At 40.1% G+C, this 23,951-nt stretch overlaps 1 protein-coding gene across 1 annotated transcript in view; it reads right to left on the bottom strand.

Moving 5' to 3' along the window:
- IGF2BP3 (insulin like growth factor 2 mRNA binding protein 3) overlaps positions 1 to 23,951 on the bottom strand; it is a 101,019-nt gene that overhangs the window by 14,723 nt on the left and 62,345 nt on the right. Inside the window, exons 6-10 of the mRNA XM_042817320.1 lie at positions 15,797 to 16,081; positions 12,880 to 13,014; positions 12,210 to 12,332; positions 10,481 to 10,616; positions 8,627 to 8,758 (exon numbers count right to left, since the gene is read on the bottom strand). Of these exons, the coding sequence (XP_042673254.1) occupies positions 8,627 to 8,758; positions 10,481 to 10,616; positions 12,210 to 12,332; positions 12,880 to 13,014; positions 15,797 to 16,081 (811 nt within the window). The remainder of the gene's footprint in view (positions 1 to 8,626; positions 8,759 to 10,480; positions 10,617 to 12,209; positions 12,333 to 12,879; positions 13,015 to 15,796; positions 16,082 to 23,951) is intronic.

The raw sequence follows: 23,951 nt of genomic DNA, 5'->3' as shown, positions 1-23,951 counted from the left end.
AACAGATTTGATAAGCTTTTTTTTTTTCTCTAGCACAATTAACTAATGAAAACAATTTTAAATGCTATTTTTGTTTATTAATTGGATTTCAATTGCCATCAAAAAGTAGCCTGATGGAAATCAGAACTTAAGATTTAATCAAGCAAATAAGAAAAGCACCATTCCTTTAAGAGAAAGTTACACACACAAAAAAAACCAGAAAATAGATAAAACATTGTCTACACCAAACAGTGAACTAAGCAGTCATTCAAGTAAGTCTACGTGTTCAGTATGTAGTGAAGAGCAGTTATAGTGTTACAGACCTTTAGAAATGTAACTAAATTCAGATGTAAAATGAGACGCTGACTTAAATCCTATTTCTTGCTTGCTCATTTAAATAATGACTGAAAACAGTGATCCACCACAGAGATGTGAATTAGCCCACACCTCTGGATGAAGCTAAACAACCACTTCTGCATGCCAGTAAGCAACAATTTTAGAGCAGCCTAGCTCTTTCCCTTCGCAGCTTGGAAGCACCTCTTTCCATACCTCCTGCGAGTTCATGGACCCCAGCCTTCTACACCTGTAGTGTAACAGCACATATACACTTAAAAATAAAACAACAAACCCTCACACCTCTTTCCAAGATCTAACTTAACCTATTCCTAAACCCTGTAACCCACTGCTACTTCTCCATTACTCTGGCTTGCCCAAAGCCCCTGCACTCCAGGTATCTTCAGGAGGGATCCCTTCATTCCAGCCAGGCTCTTTAAGAGATGTTCCCACAGAATCACAGAATCATCCGGGTTGGAAGGGACCTCAAGGATCATGTAGTTCCAACCCCCCTGCCTAGCAGGGCCACCAAACACACACATTCAGATCAGGTTGCCCAGGACCCCGTCCAACCTGGCCTTGAACACATCCAAGGACGGGGCATCCACAACCTCCCTGGGCAGCCCGTTCCAGGGCCTAACCACTCTCCTTGTAAAGAAATTAGAAATCTCCTTCCCAGGAGAATCACTTCTCTGCTGTCATCCCTACCAAGTTATATCTCACTCTGAGCAATCTGGCTCAACAAAGAACAGTCATTTGTTTCCAGAGCCTCTGCTGGGATGAGGCTATTCCTTTCATTGGGATATTACCCATGCCCTCCACAGTGAGGTCTATCACTCCACACCACAGCTAGAAGCTGAAGAATCCCAGCCACGCAAATCTGCAGATTCACTTTTCTTCCTTTGCCTTCCAGAGTTACTTGCAAACATAGGACATTTTGTAGAGCCTCACAGGCTGCCCATAGGAATAGCTTATTGGAATACTTCTGCCAAGGGTGGGTGTGTCAGTCATTCAAACCACACACAAAAAAGGAAAGCATTTCCCTTACTTGATGGAATGTCAGAAGAAAAAGTATTTACCTTCCTGCACTCATGTAACAGCCAAGGGATGGCTAAACAAGAGTGGAAACTCAGAAAACAACAGAAGATTCTTCAGATGGATAGTGGCAGAAAGAAGCAGAATTCAGACGACCAGCACTGCAAGACTAAGCATTATAAGTAGGGGAATGGTCTTGGTTTTTTTTTGTCATTGTCAGTTTTTTAAAAAGTTTTTAATTGAATCCCCCCTACCCTTTCTTCCTCGTGATAACATCCCTGCACACACTCTTGCTTTCAGCTTTTCTGCTGCTAGGTTAGGCCACTCCCTCAGTCAGTCTGCATATCTCCCTGCATATTGCAGGGCTAGTAAGGAAGATGGCTTTTATATATATCTCTCATGTTAACTTGGGCATTAATCTTAGTCTTTTTCTACAAGCCTGCCAACAGTTTGAATCTTTTCCCAATCATGTTTCTCAGCCTCTCCACAGACTCTCTGCTCCATCAAACGTATGTGGTCGGTAAAATCATTGTAACATTTGGGATAAGGCTGTAAATCTTTAAAATCTTTTACCCACTGAAGTAAATAGGATTTTGTGCCAGACATCAGTGGGAGCAGAATCAAATCATAGCTGTGTTCTAAGTCTGTTATGAATCTCCAGTATATGTTTTTATTTACTGTAAATGTGCTGCAAATGAATTACCTTAGGATGAGGCATTTATTTTATGTCAAAGTCATGTTATTAATTTCTAGCCAGCATCAGTTTTTAGCTGTAAGGGAAATAATTAGGAACTATTTTAAGGCTGAAGGAAGCAGCCTCAGCCAATGTTTGTCTACCATCTAGCATAGTGGGTTATTGCTTTTGTTGGTCTTTGTTGTAGTTTGTTTTAAATAACAAACACATCTACTTAGTAAAGTAAAAGAAAACAATTACCACTTGTAGATGACTGCCTTAAGAAGTTCTGTTTTCATTTGCCATCCTTCCCATCCCAACTGCCATGGTCACTATCACCAAGGCAAGGCATTTTTACCACTGACTTCCTTGGTTTTCAGAATGCCTTATGTGCTGCCATTTTAATGTGCCATTCCTCATACTTCTAGAGGTCACTAATCTGATTGCACCCATCAGAAGTCTTTCCAACACAAAAACCTAGCCAGAAATGAGGAGAATAGACATCACAGAAGTAGAGAGGGAACATTTTCTGGCAGGCTAGTTATAAGACATTTCACAAGCAGGAACAGGTCTGATATTTCTGAACATGGCACGAAATTTGTTTTTGCAAAATATGATTGCCCATTAAGACAAAAAAAAGTAATCTGCCTCCTTTTATTCTGAATAGTTAACCACAAGCAGAAACCAATGCAGGGTACAGATCACGAAAACATGTAAATGAAAACTTTGCTGGTCATTCACAAGCAGTAAACATAGGTATTTGGTGTTACAGCACTGCACGACCACCAAAACTAAAGTGAAGATTATGTGCTGCAAAAAATTTGGCCATGATACACAAGTCACATGGATACTCCAGAATTCTCAAAGTTACTTACGAAATGTGTGGCTTTGAAAGATTAAGGTACCCATAATTTCTGGTCTGTGACACTGATCTCAGAATCCTTAGATACTGCAGGAAAAACAGGTTGTGAAAACACAGGAAGGTCACTTATTCTTTCATTATGTTAAGAAAACAAATGAGAGATGGAGCCAGACACTGGAATGAAATCTTAACCTACTTTTGTTTCTGGCCTGAAGGTACTCAGCATACTGTAGTAACAAACTGTTGTTCGGTTCCTCGAGGAATTACATTTCTCATTTAGCTTAACATTCAGGAGATGCTGAGCCTGTTAATTAGAGTTTGGGAGTCTGATGCTCAAGGAAATGTCAGTGAAATCTTCTACCCACCACAAGAATACAGAGGAGCAGGGGACCAGCAGAAATTCTTCTTGCCTCAGGGAACTACGAGGTACCATACAAGTATTCAAAAACTGCAGTGAGGTGCCATTTTTATTTTTTGAAGTGTGCATTACTGGCTGTCCAGTGACACTATTTGCATTACAACAACCTCAGAACTGTACAAAGAGCTATTAAGACTAGCTGGAAGCTTCAACACCTCAGAAAATATGCTAGCTGTCAACTTGCCAGATCTTTGTACATCGCATGGTGCCAGATGCATTTTTACTCCCCACCATTCTCCTCAATGTAGGTCAGTCCATCTCCAGAGGCAGTATGGTTTCTAATTACTCTTGACATAGGCCCCTGCCAACACAGCACAGCAGGAATGGGAGACTGAGACAGTAGGAGGACCAAGAATTTCTATCATGGGACAGAATAAGCCTACAGTTTTATGCAATCTAGAGCTAACTTCTTTAAGGTGTCAACTATGGTTTGTTAATAAACATACAAAACCAAACAAGGAAGGTTTACGCAAGGCACTGAGGTTACAGTCTTAAAAAGAATTCTAATGGGCTGATAGCAGTTGGAGAAAGCACTGTTGTCCTACAATGTCCTCCTCAAGACTGCGTGTGCTGCAAATGTATGGCTTTCATTTCACTGATAATAAACCATTTTGTGAAAACACTGCCAAATCCTCCTTCATCCCCCCAAAACCACATCCTCTTTTGGCTGCAGGACAGCTCCTTACAAAATCATCCACTGCTTAACAAGCTAGCCAAATTACAGCAAAGCCACTTAGACTACACAGATTATAGATGTACATACATAACTAACTCCTGGGTAGTTGAGACATAACAGCTGCACAAGCTAATCCTATCAAACCCAGACATCCAAAGGAGCCCAACTCCACCAAGAAAGAGTCAAAGTACCTGGAAATACAGGACAGATTTTCCTCTTCCTTGTCTTTTTCATATATGCCCAGGGCATCAAATGAAGGCCCTCAATGAAGTAATTTTTCATTTTAAATTACTTTTCTGCCAAAAGCACAATACAGTTATTTCTTCTCTCGCATCTATGAGACATAGGAGATCTCTTCTTTATCATTTCTGAAAATTACTGGAGAATAGAGAAGGAAACTGTCTTGAACACAACATCTTCTAAGGAGAAAGTTTTCCATTGGAATGTTCCTCACCTGCAACAAAAAGCCTTAAAAGACAGTGAAAAAGGAAAGCAACCTGTCAAGCCTAGCTATGCAGGATGATTCTTCATTCAAGATGCGATTTGATTTCTAATTTTTGTTTATTATAGGAAACAACTTTTCTCATTTCCCCTCACCCCTCAAAGTGTCTATGGATATCACTGTAACCTGAAAATTAACTGTGAGGCTAAAAAATGGTTAGAAAAGTTACATTTTGAAGGTGGAGCTCCAAGAAGCTACAGTCACTGCGTAAGACCGATACAGAAAGCAACCTCAATGTGAGCAGAAGAACAGCTCTTCACCTAGCTAACTTCTACAGAGCAGTTTAGCCATTTCTTAAGATGCAGGAAACAAGCTGAATGACTTCCTCTCATGGAGGAAAGCTGTCTCCTTCTCACTTTCCAGCTAGAGGACACCTACCACGTGACAGAAATGCCCTACCAGGAGCATTAATTAACTCTGCTCCCATGTTTCAGGACATTCAAGGACAGGATGAACTCTCAACAGGTTAACCCTCCCTTCCTCATTCCTTGGGATGCCAGTTTTCAGACCCAAAGGCTATAAGAGAAATGCAGTCAGATGTGCACTTAAACATGCAAAATTTCAATTATAAAAGGAAGGGTGCAACCCACTTAACCCAAGTAGATGGGCCAAGTGTATTTAATTGAATGATTGTACATAGTTGAACTCCAAGACAAGGAATTCTTGTTCGGTTGGTGCTTCAAGCTCTTCAGCTTTGCACAAGAACGAACTTTTGTTCTTGAGAGGCAAGTATGTGCATATTCTCCCCAAAGTTCAGAAGACAGAAGCAAGTTCATCAAAACAACTTTGAGCAGTGCAACACTACATCTGAAGCAGTTTGTCCGGGATGCTTCTAGAAACGTTTTTTGTGGTAACTACTTTTAGAAAACTTGAACATGGGCATATTCATTTTTGCAAAATCTTTTCTTTCCTTCCCATGCCTATCCCAGATCTTTGTATAGATGTTCAGCTCATAATGTCTATAAGCAACAGTAGACAAACTAACAAAACTCTTGGCAACTGTACACATGTACATACTTAAGTTCAGAACTAAGGAGAAAAGTTGGAAGTGGTGGTTCTCCAGACCAAAAAACATCTGGACAACACATCAGCTACAAACAAGCACAGAAAGGCTACTAGACCTTAGTATGACCACAGAAGGATATCCGTTCATCAAAAAACCACTCATATTAATCATAATATCAGAACTGTAAGAGTAAAGCCATGCCAATTTGACAGTACCAAGAGTTTTCAAACTCAATATTCTTAATCAAGACTTTCTTAACTGTTACATTTTCCTCAAACCTTAAAATGTTTCAACAATTCTCACATGCTGATTTATCTGCCTTTTTGACATACAGAGAAAGAATGCAGACCTTGAATTTTTTGCAAGAGACCAGAAAATACGCAATGCTACTGCATTGCATTTAAATGACTACACAATGATGCAAACAGATTCTGGACTTTGCAAACAGATTGAGTTGCAACATGAAGAACTGTTGCTAGCAATAGGAAAATATCAAATAATGGTTATCTGGCACTAGACAATAGTGCTTAGGCACCATAAGCCACATACAGCAGACATGCATGCACGTGTGTTGATATCTAAGCAGACAGATACCAAAGACCTTCCTGTATGCACTCTAGCATCAAAACAAAGGGAAAAGCAACCACCAGCTTCCTAGTGAGATAAGTTGCATCTCCCACCCAAAATTAGACGAGTCTGTGCATAATAAGGCTTTGATGCTACCTTCAGCCTTTCCTGTTTTCTCCATTTCTTCTTCTAACTATAGCCAGACCTTCTCACTTGCTCTTTCTACTTCTACCAGTCCCAGTATTCCATTTGGACAGGGATTTAAGTTACTAGTCTTCTAGCAACTACAGTTACTAGAAGAAAAAGAGAAAGGAGAAAGTAAAGCTGAGAAATTAACAGAAGCTAACCATAAACAAGCAAGATTTAAAAGTCTGTGTGCAAAATGATCAAGATAAAAAAAAAAAAAGGAAGTTTTTTCTTCCGAAAACACCTATTTAAAAAGAAAAAAAAAGTACTACCACCAAAACCTCACATTTTCCTTGTTTTCTGCTTTCAGAGAGGAGAGGCACTCCAAGTAATCGGAGGGGCGGACTTGTCTGAAGCCCATGGAACCATTTCCTCATTTCCAGATGAAATCATACACACATAAAGGAAAGTGTGATGTTTTCAAGCGTTCATATACTTGTTTCAGAAACCATTAGCTTCAGTGGACTGTCTTAGCATCATACCCAGCATCCACAAAACCAGAGCTCATTCGTGGTATTATTGAGTTTATCCCTTGTTAGCTTATCATACATTCAGACTACCTGAGGCAAGAATTGAGCAAATAGCAGAAACAGGAGCAATGGAAACCTCGGACACCGTGGTCCTTCCAGATACAAAGTTTCTGCACTTCCTACAAAACGACACTTGTTTTTGGGGGCTCATCCCAGATGTCACTGCCATCCTATTTCTAGGATAGCCAGAGATCCCAGAAGGGCAAGAAAGGTGCATTTGTGGGGGAGAGCAGCCCCGTAGCAAAGGGACAGACACGCGTAAGACTGAAATTGCCAAATTCAACACTATTTAGGTATGTTTTAAGAAAAAAAAAAAAAAAACAAGGGAAAAAAAAGGGAAAACAAAACAAACAAGGAACAAAACTACAGTTTTACAGTATGAATCTCTCAAGAATAGTAAAGTAGTGTGCAAATTTGATAAAGAGGCTACACTTTTCAAAACCACCAAAGCAAAGGAGGTTATGTACTATTAACAAATCATCTCTAGTTTGTCTTTAAAAAGAATAAATAAGTTGAGACATTCCATTACAGCAACAGATGGCATTTTACACAATACAATGAAGAAAAAAACAGTTTCATGTTAGTTTAGTCTACCACCAATTAGAGGGGAGGGAATATTTGTTTGTCACAGAGGCATTTCTCTTAGCAGCAAGATAACTGGGCATAAACATGTTTCTGTTGTGGCTCTCATTGGAGTCTTTTTTCTGATAAAGCCACTATTATACCTAATATAGATTATAATACATTCATATCACCCAAGTTGTTCATTCCCACAAACAGTGTTATGAGTGTGGAATTTTTCCTGTTCCTTTCAGTGACATTTTCTTGGCTTCTTCCTCTGGGAAAAATATTTAGGCAATAGCTTCCCTTTAGTGTAATTTGTGTAGGCCACTTGAGTCATTTGGCGAAATTCAGAATGCTGTGCTGCATTTTCACTGTTCTAGCTCATGGATAGTCTCAGACTTCTCTCTCTACATGTTACCATTAAACAAAGAGGAAGGGGAAGACAGCCACAGCATTTATAAAGCTCCATTATCCACTTGTTAAGCATTCATTTAAAAAATTAATCTTATATTGAGTTGCCAACAACAACCACTGTCACCAGAAGCAGGAAAGATCACTAATCCATTACTCTATGTAACAAGTTTGCCTTTTCTTGAATAGCAGAGCACCTTCTCTTCCTAGAAAAGCTCTGGAACTTGCTAACACAGCAAATTATCCTCTGTTCAGTAGCAAAAAAGTCAAACTATTAGTAAGCAGCAGTGGACTCTACTGGGCCTTTTCACATATTTCTTTGAGAGTAATGTGGCACAAACCAAGGCTTTATGGAGACTAATCCAAGTCAGTTAAATTCCATCTATTTAGCAATACTTATGAAAGTACAAGTTCTTTTGAAATCTACTACAAGCAAACATTTTGTCTACATACAGATCTCTGCTTCACAACTACAGACCTTTTTTTCCCCTTCCAGATCAGCAGAAATAGTACTACAAACTAGTATTTTGTTACCTGCAAACATGCAGCAACTCTAAAATTCCATTTCATATCTCGTTTCTCTGTGTAATATTTCCAGCTCTCTAGAAAACAGCATCTAGTACTTCTCCAGAAAACATAATTTCCTGATTTCACTGAGTGTTTCACTAAAGGACCAATAAACATCTGTTCTCAACCACAGCTACATGAAATATTTTCAGTGTGTAAAGCAAGGAGACGAACAATGTTTAGAAAACTGACAGAACACAACTGTTCTGTTCTCAGGTCTTCGAGGTAATTTGGCAAAAATGATGTTTTGGAACATCAGCATTGTATAGATTAACATTACCATCCACTAATTACTCAAAACTGGAGAGTTGTCTTACCCCAAATGGTGGATATGAAGCAGCAGCAGCAGCAGAGGCAACACTCACTGCAGGAGGTGGTATTCCTGAAGAAGAAGGTGGGAACAGACCCAAGGCATTCAGATTTAATCCAGGAATTAAATGTGCTTGAAGCTGCAATGGCAGAGGAGTAATTTTAGATTTATGATTCTGATTAAGTTTAATCAAAATCTTAGCTGGCTATATAATAAGCTATTAAACTTCCAAAAAGATGTCAGCATGTTCCTTAACACTCACCTCAGCCCCCAACGCTCCCCATCTCCACTACCCCAAGGACTCAGTTTCAAATTTATTTCCCTAATACATGTACAGACCAACAATGTTGAAAAGATGATTTTCATTAGATGAAGCAGCTATGAATTCCTCACTACAACTTAAGTGATGTGTATCACAGACTTCATAGCAAGGAATTCAGGGAATAGCAACATTTACTTTCAGAGTGAATAAACTAGCAGAGACAACCATTCTGGCTTTATACTAAAGAAAGCAGTGCTATACAATCAGAGAAATCCCATGAACAAGTCCTGCTTTACCATGCACACTACAAACCTTATCCTCCCTCCCATGCCTGCAAAAGATAAACTAAGATCCCATCAGTTCTTGCTGGGGAAACATCAGCCACGCAGCTGCGCGTCCCTCACTTGGCCACGCAAGTGGTAGCACCAAGTACTAGGAAGCATGTTTTCTGCAACAAAACTTTTCAGCACCACCTCTGACTTTGTCAAATTATTGCCTATTAACAGAACTTTGCTTTAGAAATATTTCAGCTAGATACTGACACCATCTCAGGCCATCGAGGTAATCCAATTACGAGACACACAAAACATGCCAAAAACTTTACCATCTACCCTATAATCACAAATAACTAAGGTTGAAATGAACCCAGGACTAACTACTAGAGACAGTTTTCTGCCGGCCACACCTTTGCCAAACAGCAGAGCAGAGCTCACTATATGAGGCAAAGATGTACCACAATAAAATACTTTGTGTACTCATATGTAGTTTATGTCCTGCACATGGCACAGCATGGGAGGAAGGGGAAAAACAAAGTTCTCTCTCTAGCCAGTAGAGAAACCATAATGAATAGCCATTCCTAGAAAATCAGAGACTACTGTAAAGTAGAAGATATTTCCAGTCTGATCCTAGACCATAAGATTTGGTAATACGGACACACAAGAAGCTTTTCGTGGCTTATCAGCCATCTCAGATTTTTCCCCAATATGCATTAGTAATACTTTGGCAAACTAATGAGGTATGTTGTTTTTATTATATAATCACCAATCATTGAATAATTGAATGTCTTTATCATCTATATCAAGAAAAATTTAATATAGCCTTCTAAATTGAATAATTAAAAGCAGGAGAGATCCATCTTCCATATGTTATGCTTTTAACATCAAGAGACTGGGGAACACAGCTAAGAAACTTATACAGTATGACACAAACCACAGCAGCACGGACACACTGTTGTTTCAGGCTTCTGCAACAACAACAACAACAAAGTAAAATCATCACCCATGTCCCCAATCTAAACCAATTTATCTTGAAACAAACTAGCAGAGGAAACCCTCGTTAAAATAACAAATGATAATAAAAAACAACAACAACAAAAACATACCCAAGGCTCATAAGCAAATGCAAGTGGCAGCAGAGGGAAATTCTATTCACTAGAATTTCTCCCCAGGGGCTGCCAACTCCATCCATGGAGATGTCCCAAAAGGAACAAGGTATTACACAACCCCATTTAGGTTTGAAAGAGGTCACTGTTTGGCCAGATGACCTCCACCAGTCCTTCACATCTAAGCCAAAAGAGGTTCATGCCACAGAACAACTCACATTCATAGCAGCAATATCATTTTCATAGGATTCCCTGATTTTCTTCATAATTTCTTCCTCGGCCTTGGCACAAGTTTCAATACTGCCTTTAACTGTAATGGTCCTTTCCGGATTATAGAGTGTCAAGTCCTGCAATCTATGGATGAAACAGAAGCACAATTAATCAGCAAAAAGCAGAGGGGTCATCAAGGCTTGTTAGCTAATTGCAATGACATCTAATTGTGCCACTCCCTCTAAAGAGTGAAGCACCTATTTGGAATGTCACTCAGGCTGTTCTAAGATAATCTGGAGAAACTCTGCCCTCACAACAAATCCAAAAGGAATCACCACAGTGAGGTTTGGCATCACGTGGGTACTACGTGCTGAGGTGCAACATGAAATGGAAAGCATCAGACACAGGCAGAATATGAGCAGCGCTCAGCCTCACCAGAGGGCTTCAGGTATTTTAGATGTACCAGAAAACACAGACTGCAAGACATTTTCTTTCCTTAAGAACTCATGGATTCCCAAAGAAAACAGGGGAAAAGGCCCAAACCCAGTCAGACTACAATCTCCAAATCCTCATGACAGAGCAGCCAAACACTTTAAGTCATTTGCTGTGAAATATTATGTAGTAACTGCCCACAGAAAATGCAAGGGTTACAGCATTAAACTCCAGTACTCTTCATTTTGACTAAAGTCATTCATCTCCTAGCTTCCACCTGAGCTATTTTCTACAGCACACTATTTCCCCCCCCATCCCTGCATTTCTTCTCTTCACACATGTTCATGCATCTTTCAGCCTCGCTCCTTCTCCTACAACCTATAAGCCCTCTTCTTCCTTTCTCAGCTAAAGTTCAAGTCTAGAGTGCTCTCAAATGCCTGGAAGTTCATGCCAGAACATTCGTTATTCAGAACAGGAGGTTCTCTGAAGATATTTCCCCAGGGTAAAACTACTATTAGCAGCCAAACTTCTCCAGAGATATTTAATCAGTGATTTCCTCCCTCACCTCACTGACTTTTCCCGTTACAGCGAAAATTCCTTCCTGATCTCAGATAAATTCGAATAGGTCTTGGTTACCTTCACAAACTCAGAAACCAAAATCTGTTACTCAGATGCAGACTAGTCAACATATCCTAGTTCAGCTGCTAGTGATCAGAGAGGGACAGAATCACCACTAAAAATACTCTTTTCAGTATTTATTTGATTTCTTTCTGTCTTGTCAAAAAATTAATCTGTATCAGAAGCCAAAATCCTTACAAGACAGACTGGTAGTTTCACACATTTTCACACATACAGAACTAATCCAACCTTGTAGTTTAAAACACCATTCCTTGCACACAGCATAATATATTGAAAACAGCAAACACTTAAAATCTATTTCTAAGGTGAGCTCCACATAGCTTCTATTATTTTTAGGTGTTGTTGGCTGAATTTGCAATGAAGAATTGAAGTTTACATGCACTGTAACTGATGTTAGGTAGCAGTTAAACCCAAATTTTGAATGTGGCTCCAAGGGTGTGTCACAGACTCATAGAATCACTCAGGTTGGAAAAGACCTTAAAGATCGTGGAGTCCAGCCATAACCTAACCATACTCCCCTAATTAACAACCCTCCGCTAAATCATGTCCCTGAGCAGTTGTTGCATTCTTCAAAACATGCAACATTTATAAGAGTTCTGCACCTAAACATATGCACCACAGCAGCATTGAACATCTCACTAAAATATTATATGACCAAAAACTTACGGAGATATCGTGATTTTAGTATCTGTGTCCTGCTCAATTTTCTTCAGGTTTCTTCCTTCTTTGCCAATAAGCCGACCAACAAAGTTGTTGTGTGCCAGTATCTTCAGAGGAATTTCTTCCGTACTGTAACAGAGGTTACACCCAGTGAGACTTGAAAACCAGAGTGCAAACTTTTATGCATGCTATGGATAAACTGTATTTTCACAGAAATGCCTACCACTCCTATTCACCCCCCCACGCTTATAATAAGAGATGCAGAATGAATACAGGTGCAATGCTATTTCAGCACTATCAATTAAAGATTTCTTGTGATGTATCTGTAAACAGAAGTCCTACTGAAGTAGCAAGAGCTGTTGGGAAGGAAGCAAGATATTAAAGCTTTTAGTGATAGTTCACTAAAGCTACTAGTGCCTCAAAAACTTTCAATATTTGCTCTGTTTCACCTCAAAATTGCAGGCACTGAGTAGCTGGGAACGTAGACAGGTACTGAAGATACTTAAGCAATTGAACCATCCTTAGAAGGTAAAAGAAGCAAGACTTCTCTAGTTAAGTGCAAATAACAACAGAGGAAAGATTCACTACATAATAGATTTTAAGAACCCTTCTTGAAATGAAATCAACAAGGATTTAGAATTTTTAATGCCTTCACAATGAAATGGCTTTTACTCACAATTTAGTATCTTGAGCTTCTTTTTGCATGATCTCCATAATGATTTTACAAGCTGTTGAGCAGCCTTCAGGAGTTGAGTGAATGGTAATTGGTTTCTCAGCAGCACCTGCATTCTCTTTACGATGAATATCAATTCTTAGAAGAAAGAAAAACACCAACTGTAACCACATACTGTATAGTACACTCTGCATACTTACAACTCTCATAGAACTAATTAACTTTGAGCTAGCAACAACTACATTTCAGTACTTCCATTTCAAGAGGATACAATTACTTAAACATTCCCTAAATATGAGGGCTGCTCTGAAAGTACTTCTTACGATGTTGGCCCACAATGTCAGAGGCAGATGGTGGTGGTACAGCAGTGGAGGTTGAACCTTCCTGCCAATAAGTCATTTATGTTGCCATAAAATAGACGCAGCAGAGGGCAGTCTGACAAAATGGTGTCTGATGTGGAAGTGTGTATGAAGCAAAGGCGTAGCACTGAATTTCTCCAGGAGGAAGAATCTGCATCCATTGAAACCCATCAGTGTCAGCTTTCTGAACAGCAGCAGAGACCAAACAGTGGGTGTTAGCACAGTGAAGATTGGACTGCATGAGCAACATTTTCCCAGCAACAACATCATCCTAGCAACTGTGAAACAGCTCTGTTAAATTGTGTTGCTGTGCGCTTTGTTTCTGGTGTAGTTTCCACAGAAACAGATAGGAAGCATTACTTTTGGAGCAACCTTTGTACTATTTGGATGCTAGGATCTTCATTCTTCAAACTGCATTCAAAGGAGACATTAGATAGATAATCTGTGATGTCCCACTGAAGAGAAGATTTCATCAAGGTTTCCCAAAGCTCTGAATGTTTGTCAGCAGTCCCATCACTCCACTAATAACGAGTGCAACTACAGGTACAGCAAGACTTTGTCCCTTCTTGATGTTCTCATGGCCTCAACAACAAGTTTTCCTAGCACTTCTCCACTAACAAGTGGAAAGTAGTGTTTACATTTATCCTAAAGACTACTTGTTATGTGTTTTAAACCTAAAATTTGTCCACCAGCTCCACTCTGACATTCTGAAACCTTGAATCTACATCACATTTTATTTAGCTGCAGAAAGTAAAATTAATCACAACCTACAACAAGACAATACTTTGGATATTTTCTGTACTCTGCCAATAAATGCAGGTTATTTTTATTCCCATCTCTTCTTTCTGCTTCCTCCCTCCCCTTTTCCCCCAAATGATAGCTGTTTCTGAATTTAAAAAACAATCACATTACTCTTTTCTTAACCCCTGTATATTTTTTTTTCCAGTTCTGATATTGAAAAAATCATTTTGTTTCATGATGCAACATTTTGAAAAGTCCATGACAATCCTCAGTGCAACTGGAAGTAGACTTCTCTTTCTTCAATCCCCCAAACAGGAAAAAAATCATTCTTGAAGCAGTGTATCCTTAGAGCTAGCAAGATGCAATTGTTTCTGCTCTATTCAGTCTTCTTATGCCAAATTCTAGTTCAGATACTATAGTAAAGAAGCCTGGAAGTTTTAGATATCACCTGAGAATTGGTTGCCCATAGACAAACTACAACCAAGTTCTTGTTAGGACACCACAGGTCTCTTAAATCTTTGTTGTTAAACACAGAGAATAGTCTCCTGGGTTACAGCATGCTAATGAGAAATTGAAATTAGCATCAAGATAATCCTGGGTATGGTGGGCAGGGGGCCTCTTTTTTGTTGCACTACTCAAGGCAGTATCTTTCATCCTGTGCCTTTTGGAGAATCCTAGAAGAATTCTTTGATTGTGACCCCACCTTCCTCTGCATCTGTGCTTACACCTTCCTTGTGGGTAGGAATTTAACACTCTAAAAACAATTTCCTTCTGTGTCTCTGGACCCTAGTGCTCTAAGCTTCTTGGGTCAATCAGCAGCTTGCTTTTTGCCTTGTGCATTTTCTTAATCTTTGTTTTGGCATGGTCTGCAATCTGATAGCAAAGAATATATTCATATTAGATAAATTAGAACAAGGTATAAAGGAAGAAAGAGCTGAAGGTTCTTTTTCCTGCTTCCTGCTTCCCACCCATAACTGAGAACAAATTTAAATCCAAAGAATACCCTAAATTAAACTAAAGCTACAGTAAGCAATTAAAGGCTTGGATATGTCACCACACTGCCTACACATTTTGCAGACCAATATATTTCAGTTTTCTGTTTTCCTTCTTATTCCCAGAGTCTTATTAGTACACCTGCTAAATAACTCTGGCATCAATATCATCCTATTAGCACTGCTAATTTCATTCAAAGTAAATTGGAAAAAAAAAAAGGCAAGTATCTTAACGTGTGTCAAGGGCAGAATCAAGCTCTTAAATCTTGCCCAAAATTTTCTATTTGCAGTTACTTTCGTTTGTTGTGGAATTTTACATGATTTACGTGTTTCCTAAAGTCACTACTTGGCATCTCAGAACAGAAAGCAGCACTGGTTACACAAGCTGAAACAAAAATGTTTGGTCTCCAAAAGTGATGCTGCTGAGGAAACCGCAGCCTTTCAAAGGCTGTAACAGTATTATGGGAGAAGTGGGAGACAATCTCGTCCTGTAACCAAGAACATTCCAATAACATAAATATTCCAGATTTAAAGAAAAAAAAAAAAAAAAAGAAAAGAACCCCCCCCCCCTTCTATTTGTAAGGTTGAGCTTCCTTCAGAAACAAAAAGTATGTGCAAACTAAGACACAGCACACATAGAACACAGCAGAAAACACACTTATAGTGTTAAGGCAAAGTGTTCCCAGCAGCTCCTACAGGAAGACAAACTGCTGAACAGACTGTGAATACACTCATCCCATAGAGAAGGCAGAAGTTTTGCTTCTCCTTCCACACAGTAGACAAGGACACAACACTGAAACTTACAGTAACATCTTTACAGTAACCTACTTGGACTGAGTCTGCTTTGTAATATTTCTGATGGTTGCTCCTTCTTTCCCAATAATGGCTCCAACAAACTGCGTGGGGACCAACATCCGTAGAGGAACGTCTGACTGTGGTTTCTGCCGCGCGGCTGCGCTGGGTGAGCCCTGCCTTGGAGGGCCCCTCTGTCCAAATCCACGCCGTCCCTGGGGATGTTGCTGCGGAGGTTGCTGTGCCGCCATTTCATCAGGGATATACGCAACTTTCAAGGAATAGTTTTCAAGCTGAAACCCGTTCAGTTTTTCTATTGCTCTGTTTGCAAAGGGGAGAAGAGTAGGAGGGGGTTGGGAGAAAAAATAAGAAGAAAGTCACAGGTGGGACACCATAAGAATGAGAAATCATTCAGATGTAGCCTTCCACACTTCCCAAGTAAAACAAGCTAAAAATCTGTTCCCAGGTGAAAGCTTATATTCAATTATTTGCTTATTTTTTTTAATCTAAATCTTGACTGAAGACAGTAAAGTTACCATATTAAGAACTACAAGTTAGCTCTTGCTTGCTCTGGGCTTCTGTGCACTTTAAAGGTTTTGCTGGTGCAGCCCTATCAGCAAAACCTCACAGGAGACAAGGCTTATATACTCAAAAGCATTCTTTTGCCTGCTGTAATTTAAATCAGTTTCCCAAATAGAATTAAATCTGCACCAGAGGGAAAACTTTTTAGCTGATATCACAGCACCTTCATTAGAGTTTTTGCCAGCACAGCTATTTGGCTGGAGGTTTTTTGCACTAACTGACATAGCTATGACAGAAAAAGATAGGAAAAACCACTCACGCTTCGTTCTCAGCAGGAGAGAAAGTATTCAAAGCCAGTCAATGGCACTTGAAACATCAGCTTACCAACCAGTTATGGATTAAAAGTTAACCAACAAATTTAAACTAATGCATCTTTGCTCTTGATCGATGCAAAGGTGTTTGAAGACATGGTGTTTCAAGCTCCATTCTGCCCTTAAGACCATACCATCCCACTACACTGAGTAGAGCACATCCTCAGCATAACACTGAACGCTTGAAGGCCACTCAGAAATTGGCTACATTTAGTAGAGGCCCCCAGCTACTGGAAGCTTTAAATCTGAATCTCTTGGTGGATCAGTTGGCAAATCATTGCTGGTTTCCTGTAGAGGGAATACCAAAGGACAGGCATATTGCAGCAGGTTATTTTTACCTAATACGAAAATACCCTGGTCACCTATGCTCTAAGCAGCACCCACAAATAAAGTAGCTCCCATACCCCTTCGTAGCCCTGAGGACATTATGATAACAAGGAGAGACCAGCATCTGAAAACAGCCTTTTCAACTAAGCAAAGTCCCACATACACAGGTCAACCTGACCCAGCCTCCTCTCTGCAGAAGCACAACTCCAGGGCCCAAAACAACTGATTTCTGGAAGGTAGAAGACCTTGCACTTGCAAGCAGGAGAGGAAGTGTCAATAGAATTGAAGATCCAGGAAGCAGTAGGGATAACTAAGCTACCCACAACATGCTGGAAACATATTAGTATAAGCTTCATGCATCTATTTGAAAAAGTTTGAGTTTGACCACAGAAGGCATGTTATTGACATTATCAGAAATGCCATATACTGATATCACTGAAACGTGCATCGATGTGGGGGTAGTTTATGAACACCAGGCTTAATCTAGGACAAAAAAAAATTACTAAGAGACTTTACTTAAAGGTTAAATTAAAAAAATTTGTGAGAGGGAGGGAGATTCATATTGCATATAAGGAATCCACCAACATTTTCTTTTAAAAAGCTCATAGTAACCGTACACTCTGGAGCATGGTCTTGGAGATACAGAAACTGAATCTAGTTTTCACACGTGTGTAGTGACAGCTGGTTTACAACACACTGCTCCCCAGGACAACTTTACCCCTTCGTCTGCCACAGCGATACAAGGCCAACCATTTCCAAGGGCAGTTAGCAAAGTACTGCTCACCTCCCAGGTGTCCCAATTGACCGTCAGGCCCCCGGCCTCAAACCACTATTGGAAGAGAGCAGCAGCCGTGCACAAAAGCGGTACCAAGACAATGACCTTCAGATACAGTAAAGAGGATAACATACACCCTCACATCTCAGGGAGTAAACAGTTGTCTGTGAAATACTCCAATAGGACAGTGAAGAGCTTACAAAATTAATTCTTGTCTTTGGAGCAGGATCCAATAAGGGTTGGTAATAAATAAGGCCTAAGGCAATCCCAGTGAACAGCAAGAAAAGCAAAATATTGAATAACTGATCACTGCTCATTAAATACTTCTGTTCACCAAACGAGACAGAAGTCCTCTGGGGATGGAATGGAAGTGTAATTGTTCCCATAATGGGAGAATCTCCTACAGCATATGGCAGAAGAGAGCTGGATTAAAATTTGCTGAGATCATTTCAAAGCTGACATTTCTGAACTTCTACTCCACAGACCAGAGAGCATTTTATTACACAAAATGCTGTTTGCAAGAACAGAAAAGACTGAGCAGTACTACTAACGAAACTTGCTGTCCTATGGATTTAATCTCTCAAGTTTCAGCACAGAGTAGTAATGCTGAAAAGGCATTTCCCCAAAGTGGGTCTCTCTTGGTGGAGATATTATTTGGGGAAGGGGTATGAAGTCTCATCTTCTCATGTAACCTGAAAGAGAGTTCTCACTGATCGCAAATATCTGCAACCTCTATTTACGGTTTGAGCTTTTCTGAAATCAGCCAAGAAGCTGAAAAGCTGTGGGGAAGGGGAATGGCACCATCAGCCAGAGCAGTTGCCCAAGCCCTGTTTCTTTTGGAATCAAACTTCAAGATGTTGAAGAGATGAGCTCCAACCATTTTGCTGGTAGGCAGCAGATTGACATTCATACCAGCTCATTCCCTTCCATGCATTCATTTGACAAGTTCAGGCACTGCTTCTTTCCTAAAGTGCTTCCAGCTTCTCTGGCTTTAAAACTTCCTAGGCCAGAATCCCAGCACTTACAAAATCCTACATTAAACCAGTGCAAGAGGCATCCCACTCTTCTCAGAAGTAACAGGGGAGGAAAAGACTAGGCTTTTGTTTGCAACCAACCTACAGACCCATCACGTTGTCACAACAGACAGTAACAATTGACATATACCATACTTCCTCTGGAAAGAATTTGAGTTTTTCTGATTAAAAGCAATTTATAAACTGTTAAGCAGCTCTATGAGATATTCTATATGACTTAAAATTTGAAACAAACTGAGAAAAGCTCATTTTCCGTTTTGGAAAAAAAAAACAAAACAAAACAATCATATCAGCAGTACACAATCCTCCCTGGCTACCAAAGCCATATGATGAGAAGGGGAGAAAAAATATCAAATACTGAACAGGTTGGTTTTGAGCAGGCATTTGGAAGCAAGCATGATTTGAAGTTCTCTTCTCAAGCTAGATAGCAGGGGTGTGCACCTGAGCACATAGAAATATTCAGTGGCATCACTGGTTTGACTAGTTCAGATACGTAGAGAGAAAAGTTTAAAATAAGGAATTCACTGTCTGAATCAGAGATCCCCACCATGCCATACTTATTGCCCTTTTTGCAGTCCACCAAAAGATACATTAAATCCACTCCCTTCTTCCAAGTATATCCTCTTACACGATGACCACCTCAGAACCTCCAACTACACCACCTCTGCCTTTCAGCAAGGCCTCTCCTTTCCCAAACAGAGCTAAGGATCTCCCCTCCCATGATCACAGCTACAAAAATGTCACAGGTTACCTCTGTCAGAAGTCATTGCTGGTACTCACCACCTTTTACATGAGGGCTAAAAGCCTCACAGAGACTTAACGAGTACAGAGATGGAGAAACCTTCAGTAAGCTTCCTCTCCAAGTAGTAACTTCCATGCCCCAAAATCTGTTTTTTTTTTTTTTTTTTAATTAAGACAATAGGGAAAACTGAAAGCACTTACCTTTCAAATGCCAGCAAGAGCTGGCAGAAATCTCACTGTAGTTCCTTTCTTTTTTTTTTTTTAATAAAATAAAACTAAATTTTGCAATGACCACCGTCTATGCTCTGTTAGATTGTACTACAGCTTGGCTTGTAACTCTTACTCTTCAGGTAAGACCTACTCAAAAGAGGATCACTTGGTGAGGATGAAGCCACTAAATAAATACTTCATTATGCAGTCAGTTGAGTTTTTCCCCCCCATCAAAATTGCATCTTACTGCTGTCCTCTTGCGAGCTTCCTATGAGAAGATATTTGACCAGCCTTCTACCTTCTGATACTGGTAGAGGTTAAACATTCTAAATTAACGAACACAGAAGAAGCATCAAATCTTGTGCAGGTAATCATTCACCCATTGATAGCATGACAATACTAAACACTAGATGGAGAACACACTTCACTCCCACATGCAGCTTATATGTACACTACCTTTCATTTTTCCTCCCTAAGCAGATACATTTGCATACCAAGAAGACAGATTTACGTAGTAATCTTTCTTTGGCTGAATTTTTTTTTTCCCCCCACATTAAGTAAAAATATAGTTTTCATTAGTATTTCTGAAAATAAAAACAAAGCAAAAGACAAATCTTAGCTTATAATCACATACCACTTAGAATTCTCAGTCTTATCGTTCCTATGGCAACGTTACCATCCTGATCCATGATGGTGTATGAAAATATTAGTTATGTGAACTCTTACCCATTTGTCAAAGATGCTTCCTTGTATGCACACACAGCTTTGTGCTTCAGAGAAAGGGGTAACAATATTTGTTTTGTATATATTCTCATTAAAAAGCCATTATCAGCATCTTAAGTATATCTGCTTGTATCTGCTAAGACACAGACCCTGAGCTCCTCACATCACAGCCAGTAGTTAAAACACTCCATCAGTTATAACTATGAGACACAATCAGCAGCCATAGCTCAGTGATGAGCTGAAAAATAAGATATAAAAAATAGTAATCCAGCCCCATCCTGAAATAACAGGCACCCACTCCACAGACAGAAGACCAGCTTTGTATGGAAATCCCTTCCAAAAACCAGAGCTAAATTCTGTAGCACTCAATGCTTACACTCTGGAACATTTGGGGGAGAAAAGAGGAGGCAGCATGACTGTGACAATGACAGCCACAGAGGTGGCCACAAAGACGTGGTCAGCCCATCCTGGATCAACAAGGGAAGAAGAGGAGGGCCCTTCAGCCAGCAGGCCACCTCAAGACACACATGTTTCAGGGTGAACACCAAGCCAGCACTGCATGATCTGGGCTCTGCCACTTGCCCTCTCTACTCCTCTCCCAGATATTCCAGAATACATCACAACAGTAACTGCATGTTTAAGAGCAGTGCATGTATACTTGTTAAGACTCTCTCTAATTTATGGGAATGATAGGGCTTTGAGTTGGAACAACTCCTTCCTCCTTCTAGTCACTTGCAGGAGGAGTGATTTGAGGTCACAGAGCTCCCCAGACAGTCCCAGATTTCTTCTCACTATCCTGGGAGCAGAGATCTTACTGCTTGCCCTATGCCTCTCTGCAAACTTCTTTGCCTAACTAGTCTGACTTTCCTAAAAAGTGCAGACGTTCATGACAGCATTCCAGTCACATGAGCTGTCTCACAAAGTTGCTGTGACTGCAATGAGACCATGGCTCTGTGACTGCACACAGATCCTTAGTTCTTCCTGTTTACTTCTTGTGCTGTGTACACTTGTATACATGCACTTAAGAGAAGTAAAGGGAGCAGAGTATGCAGGTTTCCCTAGAGAAGTGAGCAATTTCTACACGCCCTTGAGATGGCTGACATCCTGACCCGTGATGCTGGGGTCATGAGAGGTAGCTAAGGAACATTTGTCACTATTCTGGTTGGCCTGGCTTATTCTCCCACTCACTGCAATGGCGTAGCATTACCTCTTTGGACTGAGCTCTCAACTCCTTCAGTTTAGAACCAGAACTGCAGCACCAGTCCAGAAAATGGGGGAGAAGAAACTTGCTGTGGCAGAGGTTAAGACAGAGGAAAGCTCAGTTTCCAACCTGGCCAAGACTAGGAGTTATATTCAAAAGTAACATCCTTCAAACAATACACGCCACGTGTTTAAACTGCATATCACAAGTTTAAATCAGAACCAGGTTGTGGTGCAGCGCCATCACTGCACCATTCCATCAGTACACAGCCCCTTCTATTCAGAAGGGAAGCAGCGAGCTTAGCCCGTTTTGTTGTCACCAACCATGAGGTTAGCATGTGTTGCAAAAGGTGTAAAACACACTGAGAACTGGGGAGCCACTGCATACAGCACCATAGGCATTGCATGATCTCTTTGTCTTTGTCACGTGTGCAGGATGCTGTGATGTGCTAGCAGCACTGCTAATAGCAGTATTTGCCCTAAGCTGCTTTATCTCAACGTACAAAACTTTTTGTTAGCTGTTGATTCCCAGCCAGCCTGAGCAACTTTCAAATAAGTATTTCTTGTTACTCCCGCTACTCCATGGGCTGACCAGTGCTGACTTCTATCAGATGCCAAACACTCACGTACCACTCCTCCCTTCGAAAGCCACTGCTGTCTACCACAACCATCCAAGAAGCACAACTAAGTCATGTCTCGCAAAAACACTCAACTGAAACACCAGTGTCCTTGGAGATCAGCCACACGTGCCCTGTGGTGATTCTACCTGGCAATTCCTCACTGCTTTCACCAGAAGAACATCCATCTGGCCACTTGGGTTGGTTTTTTTTCAGTAGCTGAAGAGTTACAACCTGAACCAACATTTTCTTGGCATACATTAACTAATCCCTTAGGTAGGCCTGAGTCTCTGTCACAGTATTCACAAAAGCAAATTCAAGGCTCATGCACTTGCCCCACATGCTCAAGGCAAACACAGGACGTGTCTTCATTCATCTTGCACTACATCTGGTCCTCCACCAATGTCTATAATGTCTACTACTTCACCTGCTTCAAACTCAAGGTACCTTCAATTATTTTTTCATGCAATTTCTCATGCAAAACCAGATTATTTGTTTTTAATCTCAATCACTTCCTCACAGACTCAACTTATTGAGGCGTTTTCTCAGGATTATCCACAAAATTTAACAAATATTGTCTAAGGGAGAAGAAATTGCACTTTGCTGTCCTCGGCTTCAGAATGTAGTGCACAAATCCAGGAAACCACATCACAGGTGGCAGATCAAATTTACGCATCACGCTTCTTTCCGTGGCGCTTTTGGTACTTCCTCATTACATTTTTGAAGAGGTAACTTACAACCAATTTCTAACACTGCACCACTGGACTCCTTCAGAACAAGAAATCCAGCATATTTTTAAATTACTTTGCAGCAGAATTAGAAGAAACAAAAGATCACAGAGAGGAAAATATCAACTCAGGTTTTGAGGAGGTAAGTTCAATAGTGATTTGAAGAAAAATAGTTTCCTTCAGTTCCAGTACTGACAAGCAACCTAACATTTGGACATATGACTTACGTTGCTTTCAAGTTGCATGGAACTCATAAATGCTTAAGTGTACAAATGTATTTCATTTGTAATGTTGCATTAATGCATACCATCAGCATAGCCTACGTCTTTAATGCTCATTCTAGTTAGCCACAAGGTGGCAGAAATTTCAAAGTTAAAAAAGGAAATTCATTGCAGGCTATTCCCTTGGGTATGGTTTTGTTTAACCTGTTATAATTAAAAAGGAGGGGGGGAAAAAAGTGGTTGAGTCTCCAAATTAGAAATTAAGAAAAAGAACTAGAGTTCCTAGCTACAAAGGAAAAGCAAATTTAAACCTATAGCATAATAAATAATATCAATATTCAAAGGGAAATTATACAACTGTTGGTTAAGAAAACATTTTGGTTTTAAATTTTAAAGATCTAGATTAAAAAAATCATTGATTACTGAAGACATAAGCAAACAAAATAAGCAGATAAGCAAATCAGCTATAGTGTGACAGCTGGTGCTGGGACACCAACCATTCTGATAGAGTCATAAGCTTGGCAAAAGCCATAATCACGAGCACACAGAGAGAGGAATCCTCCCAGCCCCTACCTGATCAATGGCCTTTCAATCCTCCCTACACAAATGATTTTACCCAAATTTTCAATTTTATCTGACACAAACACACACTCTGGACTTGCAGGAAGAGTTGATGACAGAAAATAGCAAACACTAAGGTAAAGCACACAAGACTTGGCGAA

This window comes from Centrocercus urophasianus, unplaced genomic scaffold (assembly GCF_019232065.1).
Source record: "Centrocercus urophasianus isolate 14NV4802_14NV808 unplaced genomic scaffold, USGS_Curo_1.0 seq_16, whole genome shotgun sequence".
Lineage (NCBI taxonomy): Eukaryota > Metazoa > Chordata > Aves > Galliformes > Phasianidae > Centrocercus > Centrocercus urophasianus.
This window is presented reverse-complemented; position numbering and strand designations above follow the sequence as displayed.